Source organism: Sturnus vulgaris, chromosome Z (assembly GCF_052056855.1).
Source record: "Sturnus vulgaris isolate bStuVul1 chromosome Z, bStuVul1.hap1, whole genome shotgun sequence".
Classification (NCBI taxonomy): Eukaryota; Metazoa; Chordata; class Aves; order Passeriformes; family Sturnidae; genus Sturnus; species Sturnus vulgaris.
The window spans coordinates 64,351,439-64,364,447 of NC_142283.1; the positions used below are offsets into that span (position 1 = coordinate 64,351,439).

Genomic DNA, 13,009 nt, shown 5'->3' on the forward strand with positions numbered 1-13,009 from the left:
TGAGGTAAACCCAATTCCTGACATTTAACTATCTAAATAATAATTTTTTTTTTTAAAAAATCACACTTAAAAGGTTTAACATTCAATATTTTGAGAAATTATTTATTGCACTACTTCTTGTAATGACATATACTTGGGGGCTTTGCATGTTAGCACTCTGACCATAAGTTAGAGGGCAATGCTTCCTTTTACAGCAAATAAGGATGTATAAAAACCATTTCGTAATTGGACAGCACCAACATATAATCACATTCATAAAATTAATAAAATTATTTCTCAAAATAAAGACAGATTTTCTTGTCCTTGCTCTATACAATTCTGAAAATATTTCAAAATTTGTACTAGGTTATTTGTTAAGCGATTTAAGATTTGAATTAATTTCTCCAAAAGCACTATTTACTACTTATTATTTGAAACTTTCTTTTCAGTTTTTAAATGCCTCTCGATGTCACCTGACACAATTTTTATGAAAAAGCTCTGGACAAAAGCAAGTGATAGGTATTCCAAACTTTCTAGCAAAGTTATTTTTAATAATAACCTAAAGTTACACAGATAAACTGAAAATGCAACAGTTTGAGAGACAGTCACTTCAGCTGGAAATAAATCAAAATTTGTCACTTCTCATTTAGAGTCAGAAATGGAAGAAAAAGTAATAGAATCTTTCTTCAGGGTTTCCAACTGCTTTAACTGTATGACAGGTAAGGTATGGAAAATGCCAAATCACAAAAGGATGCACCATTAAGAATACTGCTATGACCACTTCAGCTGTTCTGTAAGCAGACCTTTATACTGGTTGCCAACACAGCAATAAAAATACGAATTCACAACCTCAAGCAATGCAACACTACATATTTCAAGACTCAAATAGTATTTTCACCAGTTGTTTACCTGCCATCCATTCAATAAAGAGGTTATAGTTGCTCTTCTCGCATGTTGCACCCAACATTCGAATAATATTAGGATGGTTCAGATGACTCATCATCCTTATTTCTTCCCTCAGTGCTTCCACTACCTCTTCTTGCTCAGATGATGTGTTCCTGACATATGTCACCTGTTTTGAAATACAGTATCCAGACTTAACCTAATTTCAGTATAAGTCCTGTAATCGACTTTCAGTACAGCAACAAGAATGGTTTTAGCCATCTAGAACTACTTTACTACCTCCAACCCCATCAGCTGAGAACATATCTCCATGTGAGACAGTCAAAGAAAATTAAGAGCAATCTTCTAAGGAACAAACAAAAACTCTCCAAGTAAAGAATGGGGAAACATCCCTCTTTTCACCTCTATTTAAACTAGGAAAAAACCCTTGATTTCCAGATATTGGGCAAAAGGAAGAAAGAAAAGGTCTGGAAATAGGATCACTTTATAGTGATCACTTACAAAATTTTACCAGTTAAATGTCCATAACTCAAGCTCTTACAGAAATTCAACTGAGAGGAGAACTCGACAGATCAGAAGTAATGGGATTTGAGCCAATCTCAGCTCTGATCCATACTAAATAGGACATAATGGAATGCTGCAGAGTATTTCCCCAGGCATCACAATCATCATCATGTCTCCAGGACCCCATGGACACTCCCACTTTTTCACAAGCAACAGTTTCAAAGGAGGAATAACTGGTGGCAGATACTCCTTCCTTCAGCAATTTCAAAACATTTCATCTATTCCATAGGTGCAAATTCATGGTAGAACTGATAAGAGTGTTGGGACTAAAATTCCCTCTATTTTGTTACCACTGATTCAGCCCCAGGTAGCTCTAGTGTGAACAATTTACTCACACCTGAAACCTTCAAAAATATTGACTGAAGCATTTGCCTCTTCTCAGCCACACTTCTGTATCTATCTATTAATTTAAATAGTAACAATACTTGCCTCCAACTTGGCTTTACTTAGTTATCAAAGTTGAATCAGAGGAAACAAATATTAAACTATATTTCCTCCGTTTAAAGTCAGAGGAAAAATATTCCTGACAAGTGAGGAGAAACTATTTTAAATAACTATCTTCCAAATAGGGCATTTACTTGGAATCAAGATAACTCTGCCATCATTTTATGAACTCGATAGAAACAAAAACGCACTTGAAGAACGGTGGAATAAAACGGGCATAGAAAAAAAGACCTTCTTTCACTCTAAGAAAATCTGAAAAAACTTGTATATATTCAGTTAATACCATGCACATAAAGGCTTTTTAAATTATGTATTATGTCAGGACTCATGAAACGGAGTAGAAGAAGCAGGAATACAAAGGGTCAGAGAGAAAACACAAGAAAATGAGGTACTTTCCTGAAGTATTTACCTGTTTTACAGCCATTAATGTTCCTGTTCCCACATCTTGAGCTTGGTAACAGGAAGAGAAAGCTCCAAGACCAATTTGCTGACCTTTAAGCCATTCTGCATCTTCTCTGTAATGGTGTTTTGCTTTGGTATGTCCAGGCAGGGTTTCTGGTGTCTGTAAATTAAATTCAAAAATCAGTTCCAAGTTTACTAACTTGCATCTAAAATACAGACACTCTAAAGTGTTAGTAATATCTAAGCTTATATGCCTCTCCTCTCCCCTATACTTCCTTGAACTGTTTGTTATATAGGTATCAGCTGAGATGAGTGCACCGGAGTATTCTGTAACCCACATAGCTCTGCTACATGAAACAGAGCTTCCTCTGTGTTACTGCGTGAAGGTGAAAGGCAAGATTAAGGACATAAGTAGGACCACAACTTTTTTTTCTATTCCTCATCTCACATCTAGTTAAGGCTTTAGCTTGTACCTACACTAAACAGAACCAAACCCAGATTGTTTTCTATTTAATTTATCCCTCCCATTTTATGTTTTACATGTTACCTCAAAGGATGACAAATAAAATACCACTTTTCTATTATTATTTCTTGTGCCTTTTGTTTAGTTGCAAATATATATATATATTTTTTTCTGACTAATAAAGTATTTCTCATCTTCTCTCAAGATAGGAAGACAAGATCTTTCCCATTCTTTCTTTCAAAAATTACTATGGATTTGCACAATTGCCTTCAAAATAAATCAGCATCAGGACTCAGTACAATTCTACTTCTGCTTAAAATTTGTGGTTTTATTTCCTGGTTTCCCCAGTTTTACACTTCTTTTTTTCTCACTTCGAATGTTGATACATGATATGGTGTTTCTCTTGCAAACACTCTAGATTTGTTAGTAACATGGAAGGATGCTGTTAGCACCCTCAAAATGGCAAACTGTTTATATTCAATTTCCCGTGAAAGGATATTGAGCACCTTCATGTTTTCTATCACTTTTGAAATAGAACAGCACTGCTTTACAATTTCCGTGACCCTCAGCTGAGACTTAACCTAAATTCTCACACGTATACTTACATCCTGCTGAATGATTATAATGTCTTCACCATTTTCGACCTGTAGCTGAGGAATTACTGGCAAGGCATCTTGGGATGCTGACATTGCCATAGCAATAGCTAAAGCTTCCTCCTCTTCAGCTTCCATCTTTTCCTTGCATTTTTGATTATGATTGACATCATCTTTGTAAGTATCATCATTTTCTGCCCGCTCAGGAGAAAGAACTGCAACTTCAGACTTGAATGTAACTGTGCCATCACTCGTCATGGAAGCCTCAAGTAGGTCCTCAATACTGGAATTCAGCTCTGCATTAACATCCAGCCGGCACTTTTCATCTACTGGTGTGAACACTGTCTCTTCACTTGGTATAACTGCACTGCTACTGCCATCACACTGTGAAATATCATTCAGGTCAAGTGTCATACTGCTTTTTAAGGTTTCTCCTTGCTTGTTCATATCACTTGGGGTGGGTCGTGATGGCTTTGGCCTATGGACGTGACTGGATGGCAGTGGTCTGGCTTGGGTAAAAACTGGAGAAAGTTTCTCAGATTCTTTATTTTCAGAACAATTTCGTTGAAACTGGAGAGAAAGTTTCCGCTGTGTTTGAGGAGAAGGTGAGGGGATTTTGCAGGGAACAAATCCCTGAGGTCTGAGTTTAGAGACATCTGTTACAGTGCCAGCTGGTACAGATGGGTTTGATGGAGACAGAAGTGTTGGGAATAGTGACTGGGAATGACTGGATGAGGGAGGAGAGTTCACACACTGACCATGGGGTTTTCCTTTTGTTTGAATGGCTGGTTTTGGTTGCTCAGTGGTTACTGATGAAACAGGAAGTCCCATAGCAAGGCCAGCTAGCATCTCAGAAATGTCATCTGGACTGGCACTCAGTTTTCTGTCACTCAAACTTTTCCCACTTTTCCCTGATAACTGCACAGTATTATTAGGGGTATTATTTTCTGTAGTTTCTGGAGAGTTATCTGGCACGGGTAGCTGTAAAAAGTCTTCATGTCGGCATTCCCCAGAGTGCATTTCTTCCATGCCTAACTGAATGGCTTCTGCAATTTCCATTTCATCTGCTATTGCCATCAGACGTCGACGCATCCTTGCATAATGAGTTGAGCTTGTCACACTCAACATATCTAACAGCTTTATAAAAATATGGGGCACTCTTGCTACCATTCTTGCTGCACTTAAAAATACTCTCCGTGACAGTTTGCCAACCATTGAGTGGGAATTGTCAATTGACTGCAAGGCGAACGTTAAGAGGGAGAGAAGTTTCTTATACCTAAAAAAAGAAAAGAGGTATTTTATACACTGACGTGTTCTCGTTAACTAGTACCAAAAGAGCCGTTTCAAGATAATGTATTTAGTTGTCAGTTCTGAAGTAGGAAGGGTATTTCTGGTTGCACTGGTGCTTCAAAAATGCTTCACAGGTCAGATGTTTTTAAAAAGACAACTATTTACTCGGTAAAGCAAGCACGCTTTGCATAAAAATATATGTTACTTGTATACAAGAATTAGAACAACGACTTCTTTTATGAAATCACCAACAACAAATTCAACTGCAAAGAGTAACGTTCACATAGTACAAGCAAGTACCTGTCAACTACTGTGTCAGCCTGCAAGACATCTCCACAGACAATGTGGGGGTAAAATTCACTGGGAAATTCCAACAGAAGTCTGTCTATTAGACAAAGTCGTCCCAGCAGTGCTTGCCAGTTGCTAGATTCAATTTCGTTTCCAAGAATACAATTTAAGACATAATCAACACCTCCAATACCAATGGATCCTATAAAAAATTTGAAAAAATGAAGATTAGGTATTATGTTCATAGTCTACACAGAGATCAGAATTGTATCATACAGAATTAATCACTGTTTGCCCAAATTAGCCCCCTTCCAAACTGTTGAGAGGAATACTGTTCTCTTTGCTATGCTTGTACTTGACAATTCCAGTATTATTTGCTTGTAATTATAATTTAGTTGTATATGAAGAGTTATTATTACCAGACTTAAGTATTTCTCTCCCAACTGCCAGCTCGCCTGCTTGACCTTTACACATCTCCAATAGCGTTGAGACTGAAAGTTGACTTGTTCGACTGTAAGAAAGTAAAACCAAAAAAAGTATTCCTTTAGCAAATGCTTTCAAGGAAAAACATCGTATTCATTATACTTTAAAAATCGTCAGCTAGGTATTATGTGTAAAATGATTTCACATCATTTTATTCATATAAATTTCTATAATCCACTCTTTGTAAGACAAGTGTTTGGGACATTTTTACAAGGATACTTCCAGAAATGTCATATCTATCAGTAATATACAAACAAAACCCCAAATTGCCTTGTTCTCTTGCAAAATGTGGCCAAATGCATAAAACCAGTTCTATTTCACTTACTACTTTAACTTTAGATATTGTCTTGCTAGACTGTTGCTGGGAGATCTCTAGCTGCAGTTTCAGAAAATATGCTGCTTAGAAAATAAACGTCAAGACAAAACTCTATCTGGTGGAGTTTTGCATCTACTTTACAGTACAGGAGAAGAAATGGTTAGCCTGGCAGAACAGAGTAGCCTAGGACAGGAAGACCTGAGCTAAGGCAATTCACCTTAAATAGCCATCTCCTATCATTACACTCTGAATTACAAATCACAAGTGTTACTGCTACTACTTCATGGCAAAGAGGTGTAACAACTTCTGCTGAAGTAGGAAGAACACTGAGGACTACTTGCTAATAGCTCTAAGGAGAGTCCTGAGAATTAGACCAAAGCAATAGCATCGGAGATGGAAGGGATGGGTTCATGACTGAACCTAACACCTTCCTTTACTGAGGAGAGGGGAAAAGCCCTTATGAAAACAAAGTATACAATCATTTGCCTCCAAAATCTACATATTTTAAGACAGAAGTTTGCCAGCAGCAGTTAGGCTAGCAAAACAATTATATATATTTACAATCCACGCATTTTATTTTAACACCAACTAGTTACACACGAATAGTAACAAATGAAGCTTTAAGATCTCAGTAATAATTCAAAATGAAGTTCATGAGACATCATACCTGTTAGCATCTGCACATTTAACTAATATCGTCTCTACTACTGGCTTGAGAAGTCGCTGTAGTTTAGTCCTCTCTGCCAAAGTATGACAGGGAGTGTACACTAGCATGGCTCTTAAAGTTTTCTAAGAGAAAGGACAAAAACAAAACATATGAAATCCAACCAACTACACAATTTTTATTTTTTAAAGAGATGTAAATAAGCATTAAAGAGTTGTAAATTCAGTTCTACCTAAATTGCATTCAAAATGTCAGTGAAATATTTAAAGGATAAACAGCTTACTACAATTTAACTGCTAGAGTTAGTCAACTTCTCTTTGAGAGTGAAAAGACATACAAATACTGTCAATAACTAGCACTATGGCAAGTGCCAGTGAAATCATGTCCTTTCACTTATGATGAGTATTTTGATCATCCCACTTTCAAAGGGTAGTTAGAAGTCATCAGTAGTGATCAAAAAAAATTACTAGGATTCCTGATTTCACATATCTTCTCCCATTCCCTCCCCCTTCAAAAATGAAGAAACTAAAAAATTAGTAGAAGACAAATAAACAACTACTTACTAAAGCAGCAACATACACTTTGTAGACAGGGTCAGCACAGACCATGGACAGCACACTGCAGCAGGATTCCACCACCACATCTCCTGAGATATTGGTCTGAGATGACCCACTAGCTGCTCCCAGAGCTCCAGCACTTGTGCTGTTTCCATTGCTGCTTCCGGAGTTTCCAGTGCTTTCACCGTTAGCCAGTAACAGAGCACCACTAACATCATGGGAAAGACGTCTAAGTGCCATCTCTCGTATATTCCAGTTTCGAGAAAACAAGCAGCCAACTAGCTCCATCCCAAATACCTGCCAAGGAAGAAAGCAACATTACAGGAGTCAAAATGAACAATGCTGCAACTTTAAGTACCTGAAAAGAGCAATCAAAACGATGAAAGATATTTCTAATAAAATATCATCATTTTGCTGACAGCAAAAATATGTCTGGAGGTACAGTGTCTCAGAAATGAAACATCATAAATTATATGCTACTTGATTCTCTAAAAACTATATTAACAGAATTTTAATTATTACATATGAAGTTGTTTTCCAGATATTGATATTAACAGTCCTGAAATCAATGTCTAGCTATACCAGATGAAAATAATGGCAGAAATAAAGAAAATACAAGTGATCTCATTTTTAAGTGTGTGACCCCATGTTTAGCTGAACCTACCTCTGTACTTTAAAGGCTATTAGGTCTTTTACAAAATAGAATTACCTGAATCCATGGCTCAGCTGAATCTTTATATGTAGAAGGGATCTGCTGGACTCCGTAATGAGTAAGGTTAAAATTGCTGTCTTGAGTTCTTCTCTGTGATCCAACTGCAGACTGCTGCTGAGATTGTTGCTGAACCACACGGAGAACAGAAGAATCCACAGGGCTTGGCAATTCATGACTACAGATCAAGAACAACACAGATTAACAATTAAACATCTGAGGTAAATAATCCAGCATATTCAGAAATATCAATTAAAGATACAGAAACAGGTAGTTTATTATACCCCAAGTGAATCCTCACCTATAGAAATCATGGGATCTCCATTTAGATCTACAAAGTGGACAGATGAGTGGCTCTCTGTTTCTTCTGCATTCCTCTGCCCCTGGAATAGAGCAACAGGATCATATGCACTTAAGTTTTTCAATGTACAAAAACGGACAATGGCATAACTAGTTCTAAGTTTTACTGAAGAACATTAGTTCCATAATTAATACTTCTGAACTGAGCCACTTTCAACAGCTTAGGCATTAAAATATGGGTGCTTAAAAATTTTTTTTTGCATGAAAAAATGCTTCACTTCAGTATTACAATTAATATTTTTAAGTTATGAACTGAAATTCAGCTAATTTTGTACCTCAAATATAGGTAAATGTTATTTGTTAATGCAAACTGTAAATATTTATATACTTTATTTGATGCATTATATAAACATACTTCATAGTTCATTATATAACCCTAGCTAGTATTACATGACTTTTATACGTTCTAATGACAAGTCACAGGGAGCTGAAAGTCTGTTCCTAACCTTGTTCTAATTGGATATAATCTTTTCACTCAGGTAAGAGAGGCTTAAACCTCTAGACCTCGGGTAGCTTCTCTATCAGAGCATGGAATGACAAAATCAGATAAAGTAAGGTGTATCCATAGTACCTGAATGACACCAAATTTTCAGAGTTACCAGTCATCATTTGCGATCAGATTTCTGGGCTTTTTACTGAGCATAAAACAAACAACCGAAAACCATCCTAAGCTATAATACCTTTGCGGATTTAGAGTCACTAGAACTTGACAAAACAAAGACAACATACATATTGACATGCAGTGGTGGTGTAATTTGTTCCTGCAGCCATCTTCACACACCGTTAGACTCTCTTCATCCAGCATGCCTAACAAACAAATGGGGCACATCTGTTCTTCTTCATCCTTCATACTATAAAAAGAAACATTTGTGATTGTAGAAGAGGCATCAGAATTCAGAACAGGCTTTAACAGTGAAAAAAAGATTAACTTCCAGTTTGGAACAGTCACTTCTGGATAACTACAGGCTATTCATGAATCATTCTCCTAAACCCTGGTCTGAATAAGTAAGCAACCAGATTTTTAGAAGCACTCACTACAGACAACACTTGGTTAAAATGAAAGGGAAAGTCACAAAACGCATGACATCTTTCCAAACTAGGTCAGATACCAATTAGAGATTGAAAGGCCTAGCTTTGGGCACTTAGCATTTTTTTCCTAAGGCTTCTTTAAACAAACCAACCTTCACTTTTTAATTTACCATTTCGGTTTAAAAAACTAAGGAGTTTTTATATTTTGAAAGCTACCCATGTTCTTTTCCATCACATTCCTTTCAAAGTATGGAGTCACAAGGCAGTCTTTAGCCTTTTACAAGAAACTGTAAATGCTCTTTGATAAACACAGTAAAACTCAAAAAATAAACTGCTCAAGAATTTTCTGCCACTAACAGAAAGTGATGGAATAGATTCACATGAACACTAACATATATGTCACACACGGATGCTTAAACAACCTCCTATTTCCCTTTGATGCTGTTTCTATTTCTTTTTTCTTCACTGTAATTTTTAAATTAATATAACGGGAGATTTACCCAAGAAATTCTTCTGAACTTAAAACATGCCATGAAAAGCACAGATTTTTAGTCTTCTGCAATATTGTTTAAATGTGCAAAACTCTAATTACCCATTGCAAAAAAATTAAGTTATATTTGGTGTGCATCTAAAACTTTGCAGGCAGCCTGCATTTGTTCATCAACAATAAATTTTTAAAATAAAATTAACTTGTACATGCATTATTTCTTTACATATGTATTCCTTTATTTTTCTCTTCAAACACTTGCAAAGCTATTTATTCTTTGAAAAAATCTACAAAAGTAAGCTTACAATAAAAAATAATTCTCTATGTGTGTATCTATATTATATATTAATTAGAAATTTATTTTTGAAGAATTAGCAGTAAGCAAAACATAACTGTGAGCCACAGGAATTATCAGAATTGAGTAAAATTCTATCTCAAATGAATCTGATCCTCAGTGTTCTTCAATACCTATACCATACAAATTTAGACTTGCACAAAACAGCAGCTTCTCTCATTGAATCAGTATTGCAGGGTGAACCAGGATCACCATGTGTACTGGGAAACAACTGAAAATCTTTCATCCTGCAAGAAGTGATAACTAATGCAGCAAAATTCACAATCCAATGGAAAAAAAGAAATTCCTACAGGAAATGGTGACATAAAAGGAACTGGCTTGTCAGATTAAGTAGTTTCAGAATAATTATGTATTTAACAACTTTGTTTATGCAATTTATTTACAGTGACACAACTTGGAAAAATAATTAAAGATGAAATTAAATTAAGGCCACAATCTGTATATCAGAATAATAAACCCGTCTGAATATATTTATCTTACTATATGCTCTTTATCACAATGTAACATATCAAGATATTCTTTAAGTTACGATTCCACTTCATACAAAACAAAGCCTCAATTAGGGTTGTCGTCTTTGGTCTGACCACTCTAAATTATATACAGTTTACCCACTAAATAATGCAAGTACAAATTATTTTGTTCAAAACCATGGAAAAAAAAAACATACAAAAGAATTTAAGTTGAAGTAGTCAGGGAAAAGAAAATATGAAAGAATAACACATCACTTGAAATTCATAAACAAGGCATCAATTCCTAGAAAAGTCAAAGCTAATATGTTAATAGCTCTCTTTAAATAATTTAATCACCCATTTTTAATGAAGTAGTTTTAAAAGCATATGTTTGCTTCTGTTTTTATATTTGTGTTTATATAGAGTGCATTTACCTAAACATTTTTCAGTGCGCTGTCAGAGGCACAAGCCTTTCTCCAAAGCAGGACAGGAGACAAAAAAAATAATGTTTATTCTTTAGTTAACATTTGCACAAGTGCTGTATTTTAAAAATTGCACACAATACACTTCCATAGTTGATATATGCTTCAGTTTTGCACTCAAGATTTCAAAAGTTTGTTTTGCAAAATTCATATAGGGTCAAAAAAATTCTTTTCACAACTCTACTTAACATTTTCCAAATAGAAGTTACAAAACAAATACGCTGACTTGGTACCACAGTGACTAATGTATGCTTGACTTGACTGCTTGCAAATGCAGAGGACTTAACGTGACTTGAAATGAAAGCAGCTTTGAACAAAAAGAATGTAGGTGATTCTGAAACTACAGAATAAAGCTTGTAATTCCTTTAAAAAATACTAACCTGTTTTCTGAACTAGATGTAGAAGTACTAGATGATGACAATGTATGAGAATTTGACATGCGTGAGACAAACTTCTGGATGGTGTTACGAGATGGAGCTTTGATCCTCGAGCTACGCCTACTGTGATATTTCTGGAACAAACTCTCAACCTAACATCAGAAAAAGATAGCAACAGTCTTATTTATGCTATGAATATCTTGTAATTAAAAGTCACATTACTGAAGCATAAACTACTGCTAAGAGGAAAAATCTATTCACCTTCACAATAACGCATTAGCAGTAGCAGAAGAAATTTCAGAAGTCTTACTAGTAAAAAGATCACAAGAACATTTTACACCAAAAACTTATCTGTTTATTGAAAATAAATAACAGGTCTAACTGTACACACAATTACTTCAAAATACCCAATTTCTTCTTTTTAGCAAATCAGTGAGATAAATCTATAAATTTTAATAGAAAATCCCACAAGCTGAATTACACAAACTGCAGCTCTCTACTCTTTATGCAGTTATGTCTTATATTTGTAATTTTTTCCACTTACAGAACTCCTGGGACTGAATTAAGGATATAATTATAAACATATATTCTTGTTGCTTTGAAATCTAAGTTTCCAGCATTTTTAAGATAGTGTCCTAAAGACATATTATGGAGTGTATTCTAGATTGTCATTACATCTATTAGTAATTGATTACCTCAAAGTTCTTCAGTGTCTTTCTCCAGAGCATTGGGTCTGAGGGTTCAAGCTGGAAGACCCTCAGCATAACAAACAGCAGATGAATACAAAATGTCCCGCGGCCGCAGCTACAAGTCTGCAAAGAGAAGTACATGCTAAGGTTCTACTGATTTGATCATTTTTCCACATTTAAGTGGAACAACAAAAAAAATTTCATATATAGGTATAAATGTCCTCTTGCGTAGCTTTATGAAAAAGAGAGAATTCCTAAAATATTATTCAAAAATGCGTACATGAAAGCATAAAATTACTACACCAGTTTCAATTTATTTTCTCCCCCCTCCCCCTTTTTTTTTTAAATCAACTGAAACTATTTTAATGCTTCATACTGGAAGTATGATGTCACGACATGACATCAATCAAACTTAAATGTGATGCTTCCGTTTACCCATCCAGGATGTGGCCCAATACTGCATCACATTAATAAAAAGAAATCCTATTAAAAGGATCTCATTATGGCTATTAATGAAATTACCACACTATCAAGAGAATTATGTCATGTGTTTGTCATTTATATACATCCCATGAATAGAGGAATTAAGTGGCCAAATTTTAGCCAAGAATATGTAAGACATATAATTCAGAGCCACTTCTTTTAAAAAAGAGAAACTGTAGACAAACATAATTTACAGATTACAAACTGATTTGGGTATTACATGAGTACAGATTATGACTTTTAAACATTACTTTATAGAACAGTGATCATCAATTTAACTAATCTGACTTTGAACAGTTTTCCGAGTTTAACTATGAATTGATAAAAGCTATAGACAAGACCAAAGCGTTCCCTACCTGGGGCCCAATAAACACTCTGTATTTATTATCAGGGCTGTCGCCCCCAATTAAGAAAGAGTTGGGTCCTATCTGCTGCAGCAAGTAGAGCCTGGCTCGCATCACTTTGTTGACACGGCGATTTGTCTCCTCGGGGCTGTATGGAGAGAAGCCGTCTGGAGACGGGGCTCGGCGCGGGGGCGTTATCCGTCCGCTCTGAAACTACACAAGTGCCTCCGTCATGAGCATTCAAAGGACAGAAAAACGTTTAAATAGGTATGGTTTGTTCATTTGTTTCCAGAGTAAGA

At 35.6% G+C, this 13,009-nt stretch overlaps 1 protein-coding gene across 2 annotated transcripts in view; it reads right to left on the reverse strand.

The window, feature by feature from the left end:
• Positions 1–13,009, reverse strand: part of MAP3K1 (mitogen-activated protein kinase kinase kinase 1) — a 59,234-nt gene that overhangs the window by 6,432 nt on the left and 39,793 nt on the right. For both annotated transcript variants that reach the window (XM_014887014.2, XM_014887013.2), the window contains exons 4-16: positions 12,723–12,923; positions 11,890–12,006; positions 11,198–11,346; positions 8,745–8,866; positions 7,957–8,038; positions 7,656–7,833; positions 6,953–7,243; positions 6,393–6,514; positions 5,346–5,437; positions 4,939–5,128; positions 3,361–4,624; positions 2,300–2,452; positions 889–1,051 (exon numbers count right to left, since the gene is read on the reverse strand). In XM_014887014.2, the coding sequence (XP_014742500.2) occupies positions 889–1,051; positions 2,300–2,452; positions 3,361–4,624; positions 4,939–5,128; positions 5,346–5,437; positions 6,393–6,514; positions 6,953–7,243; positions 7,656–7,833; positions 7,957–8,038; positions 8,745–8,866; positions 11,198–11,346; positions 11,890–12,006; positions 12,723–12,923 (3,124 nt within the window). The remainder of the gene's footprint in view (positions 1–888; positions 1,052–2,299; positions 2,453–3,360; positions 4,625–4,938; positions 5,129–5,345; positions 5,438–6,392; positions 6,515–6,952; positions 7,244–7,655; positions 7,834–7,956; positions 8,039–8,744; positions 8,867–11,197; positions 11,347–11,889; positions 12,007–12,722; positions 12,924–13,009) is intronic.